Source organism: Xyrauchen texanus, chromosome 23 (assembly GCF_025860055.1).
Source record: "Xyrauchen texanus isolate HMW12.3.18 chromosome 23, RBS_HiC_50CHRs, whole genome shotgun sequence".
NCBI classification, from domain to species: domain Eukaryota; kingdom Metazoa; phylum Chordata; class Actinopteri; order Cypriniformes; family Catostomidae; genus Xyrauchen; species Xyrauchen texanus.
In genome coordinates, this window is record NC_068298.1 from 19728249 (window position 1) to 19743720 (window position 15472).

Below are 15472 nucleotides of genomic sequence, written 5' to 3' on the forward strand. Positions count from 1 at the left end.
GGGAGAGCTTGCATTTTTCCCAGTTGACCCCGAAGCCCTAGACAGCTGAGGTGCGTGAGCACCAGGTCCCTTTGTGCCCACAACAACTCTCAAAAGTGTGCTAGGATCAGCCAGCTGAGGTAGTTGAGTATGCAGACGTCCACTTTCCTTAACGGGTCAAGAGCTGCTTCTGCAACCTTTGTGAAGATGCGAGGGGGCAGCAAACCATAGGAAGGGTCTGTGTCGAGGGAAAACTGAGGTGTGAAAGTATGCATCCTTCAGGTCTACAGCCGCAAACCAATCTTGAGGCCGGATGCATGCCAAAATGCATTTCTATATCAGCATCTTGAACGGGAGTTTGTGTTCAGAACTCGCAGGTCCAAGATTTTCTACAACCCACCGCCTTTCTTTGGCACGATGAAGTAAGGGCTGTAGAACCCTTTCCTCAACTCGGCTGGAGGGACAGGTTCTATCGCCCCCTTGCGCAGAATGGTCGCAATCTCCGCACGCAGGGTGGAGGCGTAATCCCCTGCACCGAGGTGAAGGCGAGCTGGTCTCGTCTCGGAATTCAACGAGGGCAAACAAGCATGCTGGGGAATGGGAGGTCCACAGGGATTTACCCATTGAGACCCCACCAATTGAACTCCCCAAATCACCTCCAGCACCAGCCGGGTAGAAGATAGAAGGCGCAGCAAGGGGGTGGCTGGAGCGTCTTTCCCCTGGAAGAAGGAAAGTCGAGACCACAACGTTGCCATGGTCATGTTCTCACAATAAGAACACGAACCATCCACGAATGCTGCCTAAGTGTGATCATGGCCCAGATACGTGAGGCAGCGCCCGTGGCTGTCGGAGGCAGAGAGATAACGACCGCATCCAGGAATCACACAAAGATGGAAAGGCATCTTTAAAAAGACTCATCTTAATGTGCTGCTCTTCTAATTGAGGAAAATATATTCTTTGCAGAAATATATATTCTCTTAGTAGCACTGTCGAAGAGCCAATCTTACAAGGCGTAATCTGCACTAGGCGTGCAGAAGGAGAGAAAGCCGCTGGAATGTATATATATATATATATATATACTGTCAGTCCCTAACATTTTGTCAAACATATTTTGTGTTCCAACACAACACTGGTTTGGAACAACATGAGGGTAGAGAAATGATGACAGAGTTTTAAATTATGGCTGAGCTATAACTTTAATGAGCCACTCGTTCCCTACTTTTGTTCACTCATTCTTACACATAATGCAATCTAATTTCAAGTGTACAGTACACTCATTGATGGTTAATTTCCCACAATCCACCACGGGGAAGACATACAAGCTTGGAGTTTACTGCTTCCTTCACTCCTGCAATGTTTTATCTCATGCTGAATGTAGTAAATAACTTTTTGACAAATCATTACTGTATTAAAATAACATAATAACATATAGAGAGATAAAACATACAGATACATTTTAAAATGTACTCTTTATTTGATCAAATGTGTTGTCTCTTTCTATTAACACACAGTATATATTAAAAATGACCAACAGAATGAAGATTTATTATATTAATATATTATTTAATAAGAATAACAAGTAAGGCCTAAGTATTTAAAAATTTCAGGTGACGTTTCTGCACCAACAAAGCACACTGCTATATTGCTGCACTGATTTAAAAATGTACACTTAAAAACTGATGTCATAAGAGCCCAGTTACATTATCACCCTGAAAATAACCATCTCTTTACACAGAAAAGCCAGCGTTAGAATTAGAGGCAAAACTTACCTCAGCTTGCTGCCTTAAGTTGGAGCTCTGATTTTAATCCTGCAATATCAGCTTGTCTTGGTGTTAAATGAAGGCATTGCATGACAAAACTATTTATTTTTTTCACTGTGTGGAGCGAAGAAAGTGCTGCTGCAGTGATTGAGTGACAGTCTGTGACATCGACTCAGCACACGCAGCTGTGTGAACTTCCGCTCTCGTAAAACTCTAAATAAATTATACATTAATTCAAATTAAACACAGTAATGTAATGACAGTAACGCCACCCATTGTAAAGAAGTAAAAAGTACCCACTTTAAACCTACTGTGAACTGGTTTGATTGGAGAAATGGAGGAGTCAGGAGACAACGAGGCAGGTTCAAGGTCAGTCCTTTTATTGGTCGTATTTTCTTACACACAGAATTGACGGTCACCGTCGATAACAATTCAATATTTGTTAAAGATATCTATATATGTGAGCACTCTTGGGACGCACTCTCTTGTCTGTCATGCTTTCTGGACACTCTCTCTCTCGCTCTCTTCTTCTTCTTCTTCTTCTTCTTCGTTTTTACTGGCGACTTGCAACCATATGGAGCATTATCGCCACCTACTGTATCTTAGTTACATTTGTTTAAATCCTTATGTTTAGTCCAGTTTGTTGTAGATACGATGACACAATTTTAAGCACCATCTTTCCGGAATTATTTGAGAAAATATTTGTAATATCCATTTGTTTGATTCCTTCATGTTCCAGTCCATTCCTTAGAGCCAGTCTTTGATTTGAGTATTTAGTGCACTCAAACAGCACATGTTCCACAGTTTCTGATTGACTGCATATCTCACACTTTCCCGTTGGATGCTTCCCTATTATGTGCAGAGATGCATTTAACCTTGTGTGACCTAACCTGATTCTGCTAATTATCCCCTGCTCTCTCCTGTTCTTCCCCAGAGTCTTTCCTTCCCCCACCTTCTGCTGTATTTTAAATAAATGTCTTCCTTTACTTCCATTATCCCATAATTTTTGCCACTGTATCTTAATTTTGCTTTGTATGTATGATTTAATCTCTGCTTTGCTAATTGGTACTGCCACTTATACCTGATTTATCTTTAACCCTTCCTTAGCTAAAGAATCTGCCATCTCGTTTTCTTGGATGCCAATATGTGCTGGGATCCATAAAAACTGAACATCAATCCCCAGACTATTTACACGATATAGTGATAACAAACTTTCAAACATAATATCCTCCCTACATTTTGATGACGCACTTTTGAGACTTTCCAATGCTGCTCTTGAATCTGAACAAATTAATATTCTCAAGGGTTTGACTTCCTCTATCCATTGTAATGCAAACATGATTGCCATCATTTCTGCTGCATATACTGACAAATGATCAGTTATTCTCTTAAACACCTTAATTTTTAGTTCAGGAATGTAAAATGCACAGCTTTATTTTCCATTCTCTGGATTTTTTGACCCATCTGTGAATACATGTACATAATACCCATATCTCTCATGCAGCACAGTATTCACACAAGCTTGCATACTAAACATGCTTTTGCTTGAACTAACCTTTTTTAATAGAGAAATATCAACTCTAGGTTGAGGTAGTAACCATGATGGAACAGCTGGTATTACGGCAGTTGGACTAATTACCCAATTGTTGATTCCTAGCTCCTTAGTTATCTCTATAATTCCCCTACTAAATACCTGCTTTTTAATTTTATTGCTTTCCCAACTTTCGTTTAAACTTCTTTTTGTTGGGTGTGTTTCCTTTTGACTTTGTAAGTTAGCCCAATAATTTGCCCTCAACTGTTTCCTTCTCAGAATTAATGGCATTTCCCCAACCTCCACTTGAAGCGCTGATATTGGAGTTGATTTTACTGCTCCACAACATAATCTCAATGCTTGAGCTTGAATTTTGTCCAGCCTTTTTAAAGATGAACTAGCAGCTGAACCAAAAACAATACATCCGTATTCTAGAACTGATCTAATTAATGCAGTATAAATATTTCTTAACGCCACACGATCTGCTCCCCATACACTGCCTGTTAAACACCTCATAATATTCAATACTTTCTTACACTTATCTTTTCTCTCGCTCTCGACACTTGGCGTTCCTTAAATGTCTCTCTCCGTATCACTATAATAAGACACAGGTGTTAGAGGTAATTACAAACCAGGTGACAAGCCTTACTGCTCTCGCTCTCTCCCGCAGACCGACACACGCCCACGCCCCCCATGCCACATGCCACCACCGCTGACTCAGGCCGGGGCAACATCCAACATCTTTAGAGAAAGTCAACCACAACCATTTGTGCCCCCGGCCTGTGGACCACCTTGAATTTAAAGGGCTGGAGAGCCAGATACCAACGGGTGATCCACGCGTTAGTATCCTTCATGCGGTGGGAGCAATGGAGGAGACAATGAGGCAGGTTCAAGGTCAGTCCTTTTATTGGTCGTGTTTTCTTACACACAGAATCGACGGTCACCGTCGATAACAATTCAATATTTGTTAAAGATATCTATATATGTGAGCACTCTTGGGACGCACTCTCTCGTCTGTCGTGCTTTCTGGACACTCTCTCTCTCGCTTTCGACACTTGGCGTTCCTTAAATGTCTCTCTCCGTATCACTATAATAAGACACAGGTGTCAGAGGTAATTACAAACCAGGTGACAAGCCTCACCGCTCTCGCTCTCTCCCGCAGACCGACACACGACCACGCCCCCCATGCCACACCTACTCTAAAAGTAATTTTCCCTAAAAAAGTTACTCAAGTAAATGTAACGTGTTACTACCAACCTCTGACACTATTCCCCTGTTTTGACACATGAGTCAGATTTGTTGAACTGTCACTGCATAACTCTACACACAAATCCCTTCATTTCTCATTGCCTACACCATGTGGTCATTTAGAAAGCACAAGCATTCAATATTGTTCACTCAAGTCAGCACAGCTCGAGCTCAATTAGCACACAATTACCCAGATGGAAACAATAAGAGTCAAAATTAATCACACACCAATCAGAACTCTCAATAGATAGATAAAAGAGCCTGAGTCAGTTAATTCAGTTTTGGAACAATGGAGCCAGAGAGACAAGAAGGAAGAGGTTGTGGAGAAGGATGAGGAGGACGATGATGACAATGGGCAAGGGCAAGGGACAAGCAGTCTCGGATGAAATTCGTGCCACTCTATATTGACCATGTCCTTCTCCGTGTTATGACTATTATTGGTATGGTATAGATGGTATGGCCCCCACAGTGCCCTGATCTCAAAATCACTGAGTCATTCTGTGATTGCATGAAGAGACAGAGGCCATTGAGATTGCTTAAATACATGGAACTCTGGTAAATTCTCCGAGATGCTTGAAACAACCTTGAAAAACTGCACACAAGTGTACCTAGGAGAATTGGTGCTGTTTAAAATGGAATATAGTGGTCAGACCAAATAAGGATTTGTTTTTGTGTTTTTATGTTGTTGTTGTTGACCACTTTGCTTGACATTAACTGATAAATAAAACATTATGGCATTAATTTGAATAAAATCCTCACTATACGACATTTTACAACTCCCTAAAACCTTTTCACAGTTCTCTCTCTCTCTCTCTCTCTCTCTCTCTCTCTCTACTACACTATATTACATTTTGAGGAAACTCCATGTTCACTCCATGTTAACCACTCAGTACAGTTTTGATAGAAATGTGAGAGATGTGTGAGCTATTCTGAAACAGTAACAGAACTGTGTATACTACAATTTCAGAACCTGAAGCTGCTGTAAGTGTTGGTATCACTTCAAACTCAACAACTGAACCACATTCTCATTGATTAAATTAGAGAATTGGCTACTGTACATCGAGTCAACTGGAACATTATTTTGAAAACTGTTTTTTGTCTCCTTTTTTTCAAAATGTCAAATGTAAATGATATTTAGAAAGGGCAATGTGTCAGGGGACATGCTGTTGTCATCTGTTAAAGGTGACAAGAGTACTTCCCTTTTAGTGGTGATTGTGGGAAGTCAGTCTTTAGTGAGCTCTCTCTCGTTCCTCTCCTACAGTATGTATGTGAAAGCTCAGTTTCACTCAGAAATATTTTGAAGGTTGTAAAGGTTTTCATGGTCAAAACAAATGTAAACAACACTTGAAATCACACATGTATGGTCCCCAATAATCCAAAAGAATTTGGACACTTTCTGGTTGTCAGACGTTATATCATGTTAATAATGTCATAACACTGCTAGGAGACCTGTGGGAAATTGATGAGAACTGACTCAACACAACTAAAAATCACCTTGAAATGAAAGTACTTGCAAAAAGGCTTAAGAAAAGTGAAGTTAGCTAGGAGAAAATGTCTCACTTGTTTGCAGATGCCATTTTTTATACAGTAATTTTATTTAATGCAATGTAATTTCTACATTTAATGTGTTGCTGCTTTAGTGTCCAAAAGATTTTTTTTTTTTGGGGGGATTTTGTTCATATTTTCAATCTAATCTATACAACATCAATAACTTCTCATTAATGCATCTTTTCATTTCTATAAATGTAACTATTTTTCCTCTTGCAAAAACATAGTAGGTAGAATAAATACTACTTTTCCATTTCTTGAGTATCATTTATTCAGTGAAGAAGCTGGTTCATCTGGATGTATCCTGGAAAGTGTGTTGGACATCTTTTAGACTTGTATTGTCTGGCTCAATATGCTTGATGTTTTGAGCTTTCTTCAGTGGCCACTTCCACCTCTTTTTCTTGGATTCCTTTTGTATATCAATGCACATCATGGTGAACATGTGAAATTCATTGTAATTCAGGCACTGTGAATAAGATAAGATTTTGTTTTAAATTTGGTTGCCAGTTATGCACAAGTCATGCTTTGATCAAACAGGACAATCCATATACAGTGAAGGATATTCACCTAAACTGACTGAAAGAACCTTTCATATTCACAAATATATTAATAGATTACATTTCTGAATACTGTGACCCAGCCCTGTTAGTTATATGACATCTGTACCTCGTCCCCAGTGACGTCAAATTCGTGAAAGATCTTTTCGAGTGCAGACCGCTCCAGGTTAAAAAGGAATCCAGCAGACTGAAACTCTGCTGAGTTGATGGATGTGCTCCCATCCATGTCCAGCAGATTAAAGACAGGGTCGGAATAGCAACAAATGAAGTTCTCTTCCACATGGTGCTGTATTCATAAACGGAGACAAATCAGCACTTAATTTACTCTGGAATAGTTCACCCAAATATGAAAATTCTGTCATTATTTACTCAATGTCATGTTGTTCTTTCTTTCTTCCACGGAACACAAAAGGTGCATTTTTTAAGAATATATTGCCACTCTTCTACGTGAGAGAAGTAGCTGTCCGATTCACTAACAAATCGCTCTTTTGAGTCAGATCTTTTCAATGAATTGCATCCAGTTCAAAAAACTGGTTTGAATGATTAATTCACAAATTGGACTGATCTGATAGACTCATTGATCAATGGTCAACAGCTTATGATTATCATTTTTTAAAGCCTGAAAGCCTCAAACCCTGTTAATTTTAATTGCATGGTGAAGAGCAAAGAGTATAATTGTTCAAAATTTGAGTAAATGAAGACTGATTTTTGAACTAATAATTTACAGTAAGTAATGATGTGAGAATTGAATACGGATGATGTATGCTGTACTTGATCAGACCTAGCTCATTAATAACCATATATATATATATATATATATATATATATATATATATATATATATAATAGAGAGGAAATTTAGTAGTTAATTGGGTTTTTCCTGTAGCATTTGTAATCATTAAACAGAGGAAGTGGCTTTTATGCTCAGATATTGTGGTTACTGTATGGTTGTGGTGTGTGTGTGTGTTTGTAAGGGGAAAGAGGGGGTGGGGTGTTTTTGATGTAGTCTTTTTTTTTTTTTTTTGCCTTACTTCACTACTGAGCAGAATGCAGACAAGCATATAAAACTCCTCAAAGTCAATTTCTCCATTGGCATCAGAATCCAGCATGTCAAAGGTCAGCATTATGTCTTTCTTCCCCAGGTCTGTCACATGCCTCATGAAGTGATAGAACTGAATGTCTGAGAAATGGAAAAGAAAAGCGCAACAAATTATGTTGCATTTAAAAATTCCATCATAGTATTATATCAACATTGAAAAATTACAGATGAATGACTTGTCCTCAGTTAAGATAAAGAGGAACTGTACACAAAAGAATATACTGTGCTTTAAGTATGAGCATATTCTTACCGTTCAAAGTGTTTGTGTTATGAACATCCAAAAGACAGAAATATTCATGTACTATTTTAGTGTTTCTCAGTGACAGAAGGCAATAAGACCTGTCAAAATCCAAATAATGGAAGAATACTCCTTCTTTTAACTTCATTCTGCTCTTTGAATGTGGACTGCTTCAACTGTAGCCTGCCACAATCTAACAACAGTACTGTTACCATAGTAATCGTTTTCTAGAATTCGACTCACAAAGTGTCACTGAGTTCCATTTTCTTTCTTACCTTCTTTTTTAAAATGTTGGGAAACATTCCATGATTCAAACCTTTATCTGGGCATAAACACAGTCATTCAGCACAATTTTAAAAAGTAATTCTGACAAGTGTCATCAATGTTTAATGTGTAATCCCTTATGTATATATTACTGTATACTACTGTATAATCCCAAAATGTATAAATCAGTAAATGGCATTATCCAAGTGAAAGGGGGAATTACCTGATTTATATGGATTTGAAAAAACCTAAAGAAAGGGACAAGCAGGGACATGTAAATCAAACACAGTAACCAGGTGAAATGTCATCTGGCCACTCTCAAATGAGACTTAGTGCCAAAAATACCCAAGGTATTGGGGGTTAGAAAACAAATAGTGACATAAGTATCTTTCCTCCTCATTAGACTCCATCCATCACATCCATAGTCCACTCAGAACAACAATCAGCTATATCAATTTATTAGCACCTGGAATAAATAAAACAACCCAATAAAGGCATTGTTTTCTCTAAAACAGGATATGTAATGTAAATATTTAATCCAATATGAGAAAAGAGACTCAATAGATCACTTGGGTGAAAGTGAGATAAATAACAATGTCAGAGGAAAACTCAGGATCTAGTGCTGTGTTTGGTTCCTCAACCTTCTGACAGGAATTTTCTGAGCAGGGAAATTTTACACTCCTGACAACTTAATTTATAAGCTTGCAGTCTGAACACAGCACCAAAACAGCTAGAATCTGGTTGTGGTGCTTGATCTTGTAGGATTATTGAGTGGCCAGTGGTAAGTCTCTAAACTTTTAAAACAGTTTTATTTCATTTATTTATTTGATTTCGTATCAAATACTTTATCCTTCCATTTAAAGAAATATTTATGTGGACTCCACTGTAAAAAGCAGATTGATCTCACTATGAATATGACAACAGGTTGAAAGCATTTTTATAACCTGCAATTTTATTTACCTTAAAGAGTTATTTTTACCTGGTCTAACTCTTAAAATTTGTTTTGTTGGTGAAATCAAATTGATTGATTCAGTGATATTAAATTATATTTTTGACCTCAATAAAACTATTTCATTTAAAAATTCATATTTAACATAGCACAATTTATAGGTAAACATTTTCTTTAGAGTGTTATATTGTATAATCTAGTCAGAATTTTGTATAATGCTAAGTGTGCTCTTTGAAAGCATGTTATTCCAAAATATCTAAGGAAAGTCATTCTTTGTTATGGGTTTAATGTCTACTGAAAAACAATGTGCGTCATATGATAACATCCTAAATTAATTGGCTTTATTTAGGGGGAAAGAATATTATTAAATATGATTACAGTTTTCTGAATTGCTAAAACACATTTCTTGAAAATGTCACCTATTTTTGCACAACTTTAAACACAAAACCAAATCTTCAAACTACATTCACAAAACTCCTGACTCTTCAAGCAAAATCAAACAAACGCCTCAAAACCATTTCATCTGTGCTCAATCAAACAATGCTTTCAGATCATACACACATCAAGTCAATATATATATATATATATATATACACTACAGAGCATTCATTAGACACTACATCAGAAAATGTTGAACACAACGTCCATGGCATGTAGTTACAATGTTTTATTTTTTTTATTTATTTACTGGCAATACTGGCAAAAAAAAAAAATAATGTAATCACAACTTACAGTAGCACAGTGAATATATTGTATACTGTGAGTACTGCAAGTAATACAGTATTTAATGTCTGTATATTCAGCACTTGTATACTGTAAAAATACAGTAGTCCAACTGCAAAACCCGATCAAACAAAGAACACTCTAAATGAAAAACTATTTACAGTAAACTCACAAATGTTGTGCAACTGCAAAATTAAAGTCAATGAGAGACACATTCTGCCTCAGCATCACGTTTTCACATCATTAGAAACAAGTTTAAACAATTCTGAGTCGTTGTGTGAAAACAATGATAACTGTGTTGTAGTTGTGTTTAACTTTTGCTGCCCATGTTTACCGTTTTGCAACACAAGTGTATCACAGTGCTACATGTGTTTTAGTGAGTGAGAATGTGTTTTGCAAAAAGAGTGATTGATTCGAAAAATGGGTTTAGGCCACTGAGCATTTGGTTCAGAGAATGGGGTTTAGTGTTATAGCAATTCAGAAAAATTGTAAATCAACCTGACTATACAAGATGACACCAAAAAGTAATATTCAAGGGTTAGGTCATGTAGAAATAAAACATTAAAGAAACAATAAATGGTTACTATTTTTTACAGTTTACTTTAAGGTGCTATTTCCACCTGACCGAAGTGAAACCTAATGTAGTCAAGTTGATTAATAATTTTGACTTATGAAACACAATGTTTTAGTTACTTGACAAAAGATTTGCTACAGTGTAAGAGTACAATATCTAAATGCTAATCTAAAGGGTTTTTTTCCCTGTCTTTTACCAACAGATGTTTTTTCACTTGTTTGAATCTCTGTTGTTCCTCCAGTTCTTTGTGGTGGGAGCAATCAAAATGCCTGAGAGATACTGGGCACTCAAGCCAAATGGTTTGTTTGTCTGAATCATGTCCAAGACAATTCCTTTTCATTTTTCATTTCTAAAAATAATGCTACATACTGAAATAAAATTAACACTGGCTTGCCTAAAGTGTTCTTTATTTCTTTCTATAATTTTTTTGTGTGTGCTTATTTTAATATATTCCATAAATCTGATATGTGTCAATATATGTGAAACTCATATATAATACGTATGTTCATAGTCGCACATTGTTGCACATACAGTACATGCAACAAATATTTCAAAATACTGCAAAAATGGCAATTTTCCTTTATGTAACATATTTTATATTTAACTGTTTTATATATATATATATATATATATATATATATATATATATATATATATATACTGTATGTTCATGATTGACAGGTTTTTGTGTGGGTTGATGCTTTTATTATGTTACTATATATCTCTTGATGTATTACTGATTGTATCTCTCGTTCATGTTCTTTTTCAATTGTCTGTCATCAGTGCTTGTGGTGGATGTGGACACAGATAAAGATGTCAACATGGTAGAAGTACCCCTCATTTGTGGAGAAGCCTATGAAGGGCAGAATGTTACATGGACCAAAAACCAAGAGGAAAGCCTGGAGGCTAAAGGAAACAGGATTACAGTTACAGTAGAGGGGTGGAGGGGGGGCAACTACTCCTGCTTCAACACTGAGGGCTCCTACCTGAACCATTCACTGGTGCTTGCTCAGTGGACATTCAGGAAGATTATCAAGAACACACCTGGCAAAGGTAAAACTATCTTTTACATTCTAATAATATAGCACTTGGTGAAATCTCTTTTGTACAGTTAATTTGACCTTTTTTAAGCTTTTAAAGCAAAACACATTAATTTCTATACTTTCACTGCATTTTGAAGTGAATTTCAATGTGCATCCTTGACAACACAGTTGTTTTCTATTTGTTTAATCACAAACATCAATTTCACAGATTAACCAAGTGGGTTCAAAAGTATTTTTTAAATCTAACTAGGTTACATCCATTGTTCAACAAATAACTATGGAGGCTCCTTCCAATGTTCCTGGACATGGGGTGAGAACAGGAATGAACACGTTGCTGTTGTTGCTCATATCAAAGCCACACGGTAAGTTTCCAGATTTTGCTATTGAAAATAGACATGTTCATTATTGCAATCAGTGCTGATGTGAGGGGTGGAAAAACAAAAAGACTCAAGAGTTATTCTCATCTACATCTAGCTATCACAGTGAAAGCAACATCAACTGCCATCTGGATTCCAGTGGACAGATTATCACATGCGTAGACCAAGACTACTGTCCATATGCAGAAGAGGTGGAGCACATCAACCTAACCATCTATTTCAGAAGCAGCTTTGTTTTAGAAACCTACTCCACAAAGTTTTATATCATGGATATAGGTAAGATCTAGAAAACATTGGAGTGCCATTACTGAGCTGGGCCCTTAGAATATCTTGTATGAAGCAGCATGTAGCTTATATTATAAAACACTTACAGTCCAATAATTTGATAAAACAAACAGCATTATTGGACAGACAATTGGGCAAGCTCTTGCATGTGTGATATTGCTTAATCACAGCACAAATACAATAAATAGTGGCAACCTGTAATTGTTACGTTAAGGATATATTTCCACTTAATCTAACCCTTAAAACTGCATTTGTTGGTGTAACCTGATGTAGTAAGGTTGACTGACTATATTAAAAGGATAGTTCAACCAAAAATGAAAATTCTCGCATCATATACTCACCCTCATGGGATCCCAGATGTGTATTACTTTCTTTCTGCTGCTGAACACAAATGAAGATTTTTAGAAGAATATTTCAGCTCAGATGAATGGAGGCCAGAACCTCGAAGCTCCAAAAAGCACATAAAGGCAGCATAAAAATAATCCATACAACTCTAGTGGTTTAATCCATGTTTTCTGAAGTGATATGATAGGTGTGGGTGAGAAACAGATCTAAAAAGATTTAAGTCCTCAAATAATTTGAGTCATCCAAAACAAAGGAAGAATGTGAAAGTGAAAGTGGATATTTATTGTAAACACAAAGGACTTAAATATTGATCTTTTTCTCACCCACACCTATCATACCACTTCTGAAGACATGGATTTAACCACTGGAGTCACATGGATTACTTTTATGATGCTTTTATGTGCTTTTTGGGGCATCACAATTTTTGGGTGAGCAATTTCTTTAAACAATATTTTTTTGGCTTAAACCTGTTAATTTAGATGTTACCACAAGTTAGGTTTCTAGTATGGTAGCAACAAACCACTCATCGGAATGAGTAACATATAATATTTTCTCTATTCCATAGTGAGGCCTGATATGGTAGCGATTAATCGGATCAATCAAACATCTGTAGAACTAGGATATCCACAATCCTGGAGCACACCAGCCTCCTACTTCCCTCTCATCTTCCAAGTAAAAGAGATTCACTGTCGTAAATGCAAAAAATGTGACTGCTCCAAGCCCAACTCACAAGAGGTACTGTTCATCCTGAAAGACATGTCTAGATAACCATTGCATAGCGAAAGCTTGGGATTTAAAAAGGTATTTTATGGGTAGATTATAATACATTTTAATCATATAACAACATTAATAACAACAATAATCACATGTGTGATTATTTATTATCATAGGAGATTGTAAAAAGTCACCAGCTACCAGTGACAAAAGGGAAGACCGTATGTGTGAGAGCACGGGATGAATTCTGTAATTCCTCTTGGAGTGAGTGGAGCCAGTACAAGTATGTATATGTAATAGCTGTAAAATTGTTTTGCACATCTAAGTGTTTAAGTTCCATATATATCCCCAATAATTGATTTTAACAGTTTTTAATTTTAGAACAGATTGAAGAAATACTGTAATGCTCTTTCACTTTTTTTCCCCAAAGATGTAATACCAGGCAGAACAGGAGACAGAGGAACCAAGAAAACAAGTTAAATAAGATATTCTAATTTATTATGCATAATTTTGCAGTCATTTTAAGCAGAATAGTACTTTCTGTAGTCATAAATTATTACTGACTTCTACAACCTGTTAGACCTACTTTGACCATGCTGTATAATGTAATACAAACACATAATATGTGAGCTTGTAATAATGTATGTATTTTTCTTGTCTTTAAAATTAATTATATTTATTAATGTATTACATGATTATTCTGTACAAAAAATTATTTATAATGATTGAAATGTTACTAATATACTTCCATTAATATGTGACATAAAATACACATGGCCTTAATTCAGTCTTGATTGTATCCATTGTGTATCCCATGTCTCACCAATTATGAACTTCCATATAGTATGCACAGTAGCTTGCTAAATATTGCACACATTTGCAAGTTATGGACTGAGTTGGGGTCCTAATTAAATGTCTTTTCTTACTTTGTAGATCCCGCACAAGACTGTGCAAGATAAGCAAGACAGGAAATACTGTTACAGCAGGTGGAGCAAAACTGTGTGCCATTCCCAAAATTTTAAAGGGTCTCTCTACAGAACTTCGACATCAGAGCAGAAGAACCAATCATCCCTCTTAATTCCTGATTGTACAAGTGTTGTGTAAAATCAAACCATGAAATGAAGCGTTAAAAAAAACCTAGAAAAAACATGTGATTTGTGATACATAATCATTATGAATAGCCTATTATGAAAAACATAGGTTGTGGATTTTTGGAAGTGATACAATTTGTGTTTAATGTGGTAATTTTGAGGGACTAAAGCAAACCTGCCATTCAATAACTGTGGTCAAATTGGCAATTCAAGGTATTATTAACAAAAGAAAAACAAAGGGGAAATGCCATTAGAGGGAATTCCAAGCAGATCTAAATGACTGGAATTCTTCTATTCACCATCCAGATAATGAATGTGTTTTCAATGTTTAAAGAGGTGAGAATATATAATAAAAATCATTACATATAATACATTTCGTAAAGAACCTGTACATTTAATTGGTTTATAAAAATAGGTATGATTAATGTATTTATTATTCAAGTCCATATAAAATCAACATTGACCCTATTTACTTTCTTAATGGACGTTCCTGTTCTTATTGTGAATGATTCATTAGTGCATGCTATTCTAAATATTTAAGAATTACATAAATAATTTAAGCTTTAATCAAATAATAATTAATACCTTGCAGACATAATTGATGTCACTGTAGGTTGTTTTTTTTTATCGAATATTACTCTAAAATATACATCATTACAGAATTATAATTGGTTGTGAACAGGGTTTGACATATACTGTATTCATATACTGTACATTAGACACCTTAATCTAATAAGAATGACCTGTGACAATGTATTCTCAATGTGATTTTGTAAAGCCTCACCACTACTATGAGTTTAAGGTGAATTAGGCAAAGTTATACAGTGCTTCTTGGGAAGGCAACAGTCCCTCCTTATCAGAGTCTTTTCAGGGCAAGTGTAACAAGTGTTTGATTTGAGAACCATTTCCTCAACATCATTATGAGAGGCAGTGAAGAGGGTAAAGATTGCTGGCCTACTTATGAAGTATAGAGACTAAAAGAGAATATTGGCTCACTCCCTCTGGGTGCTCTTGCTAGGAGGATGATAGAAACATCCACATGCTCATAATTAAATAATTTACAATCTATATGTAGCACCTGCTTAACCAGAAACACGTCTGCAGCTATAAAATTCTCATTCAATACATATTGCAACAGACATTCTAT

General features: G+C 36.2%; 2 protein-coding genes across 2 annotated transcripts; one reads left to right on the top strand and one right to left on the bottom strand.

Annotated features, from left to right (window-relative positions):
- Window positions 1–4043: 4043 nt before the first annotated feature.
- On the top strand, window positions 4044–14585 carry LOC127663130 (interleukin-12 subunit beta-like). The gene is made up of 7 exons (XM_052154600.1): window positions 4044–4164; window positions 11254–11523; window positions 11764–11875; window positions 11988–12166; window positions 13086–13255; window positions 13411–13517; window positions 14168–14585. Exons 1-7 carry the CDS (start codon window positions 4137–4139, stop codon window positions 14310–14312), a joined length of 1011 nt encoding a protein of 336 aa, XP_052010560.1. The 5' UTR covers window positions 4044–4136; the 3' UTR covers window positions 14313–14585.
- Window positions 6712–8108, bottom strand: LOC127617184 (EF-hand calcium-binding domain-containing protein 9-like). The gene is made up of 3 exons (XM_052089108.1): window positions 7973–8108; window positions 7655–7803; window positions 6712–6909 (listed from the first exon to the last, which is right to left on the bottom strand). Exons 1-3 carry the CDS (start codon window positions 8106–8108, stop codon window positions 6712–6714), a joined length of 483 nt encoding a protein of 160 aa, XP_051945068.1.
- Window positions 14586–15472: the final 887 nt, after the last annotated feature.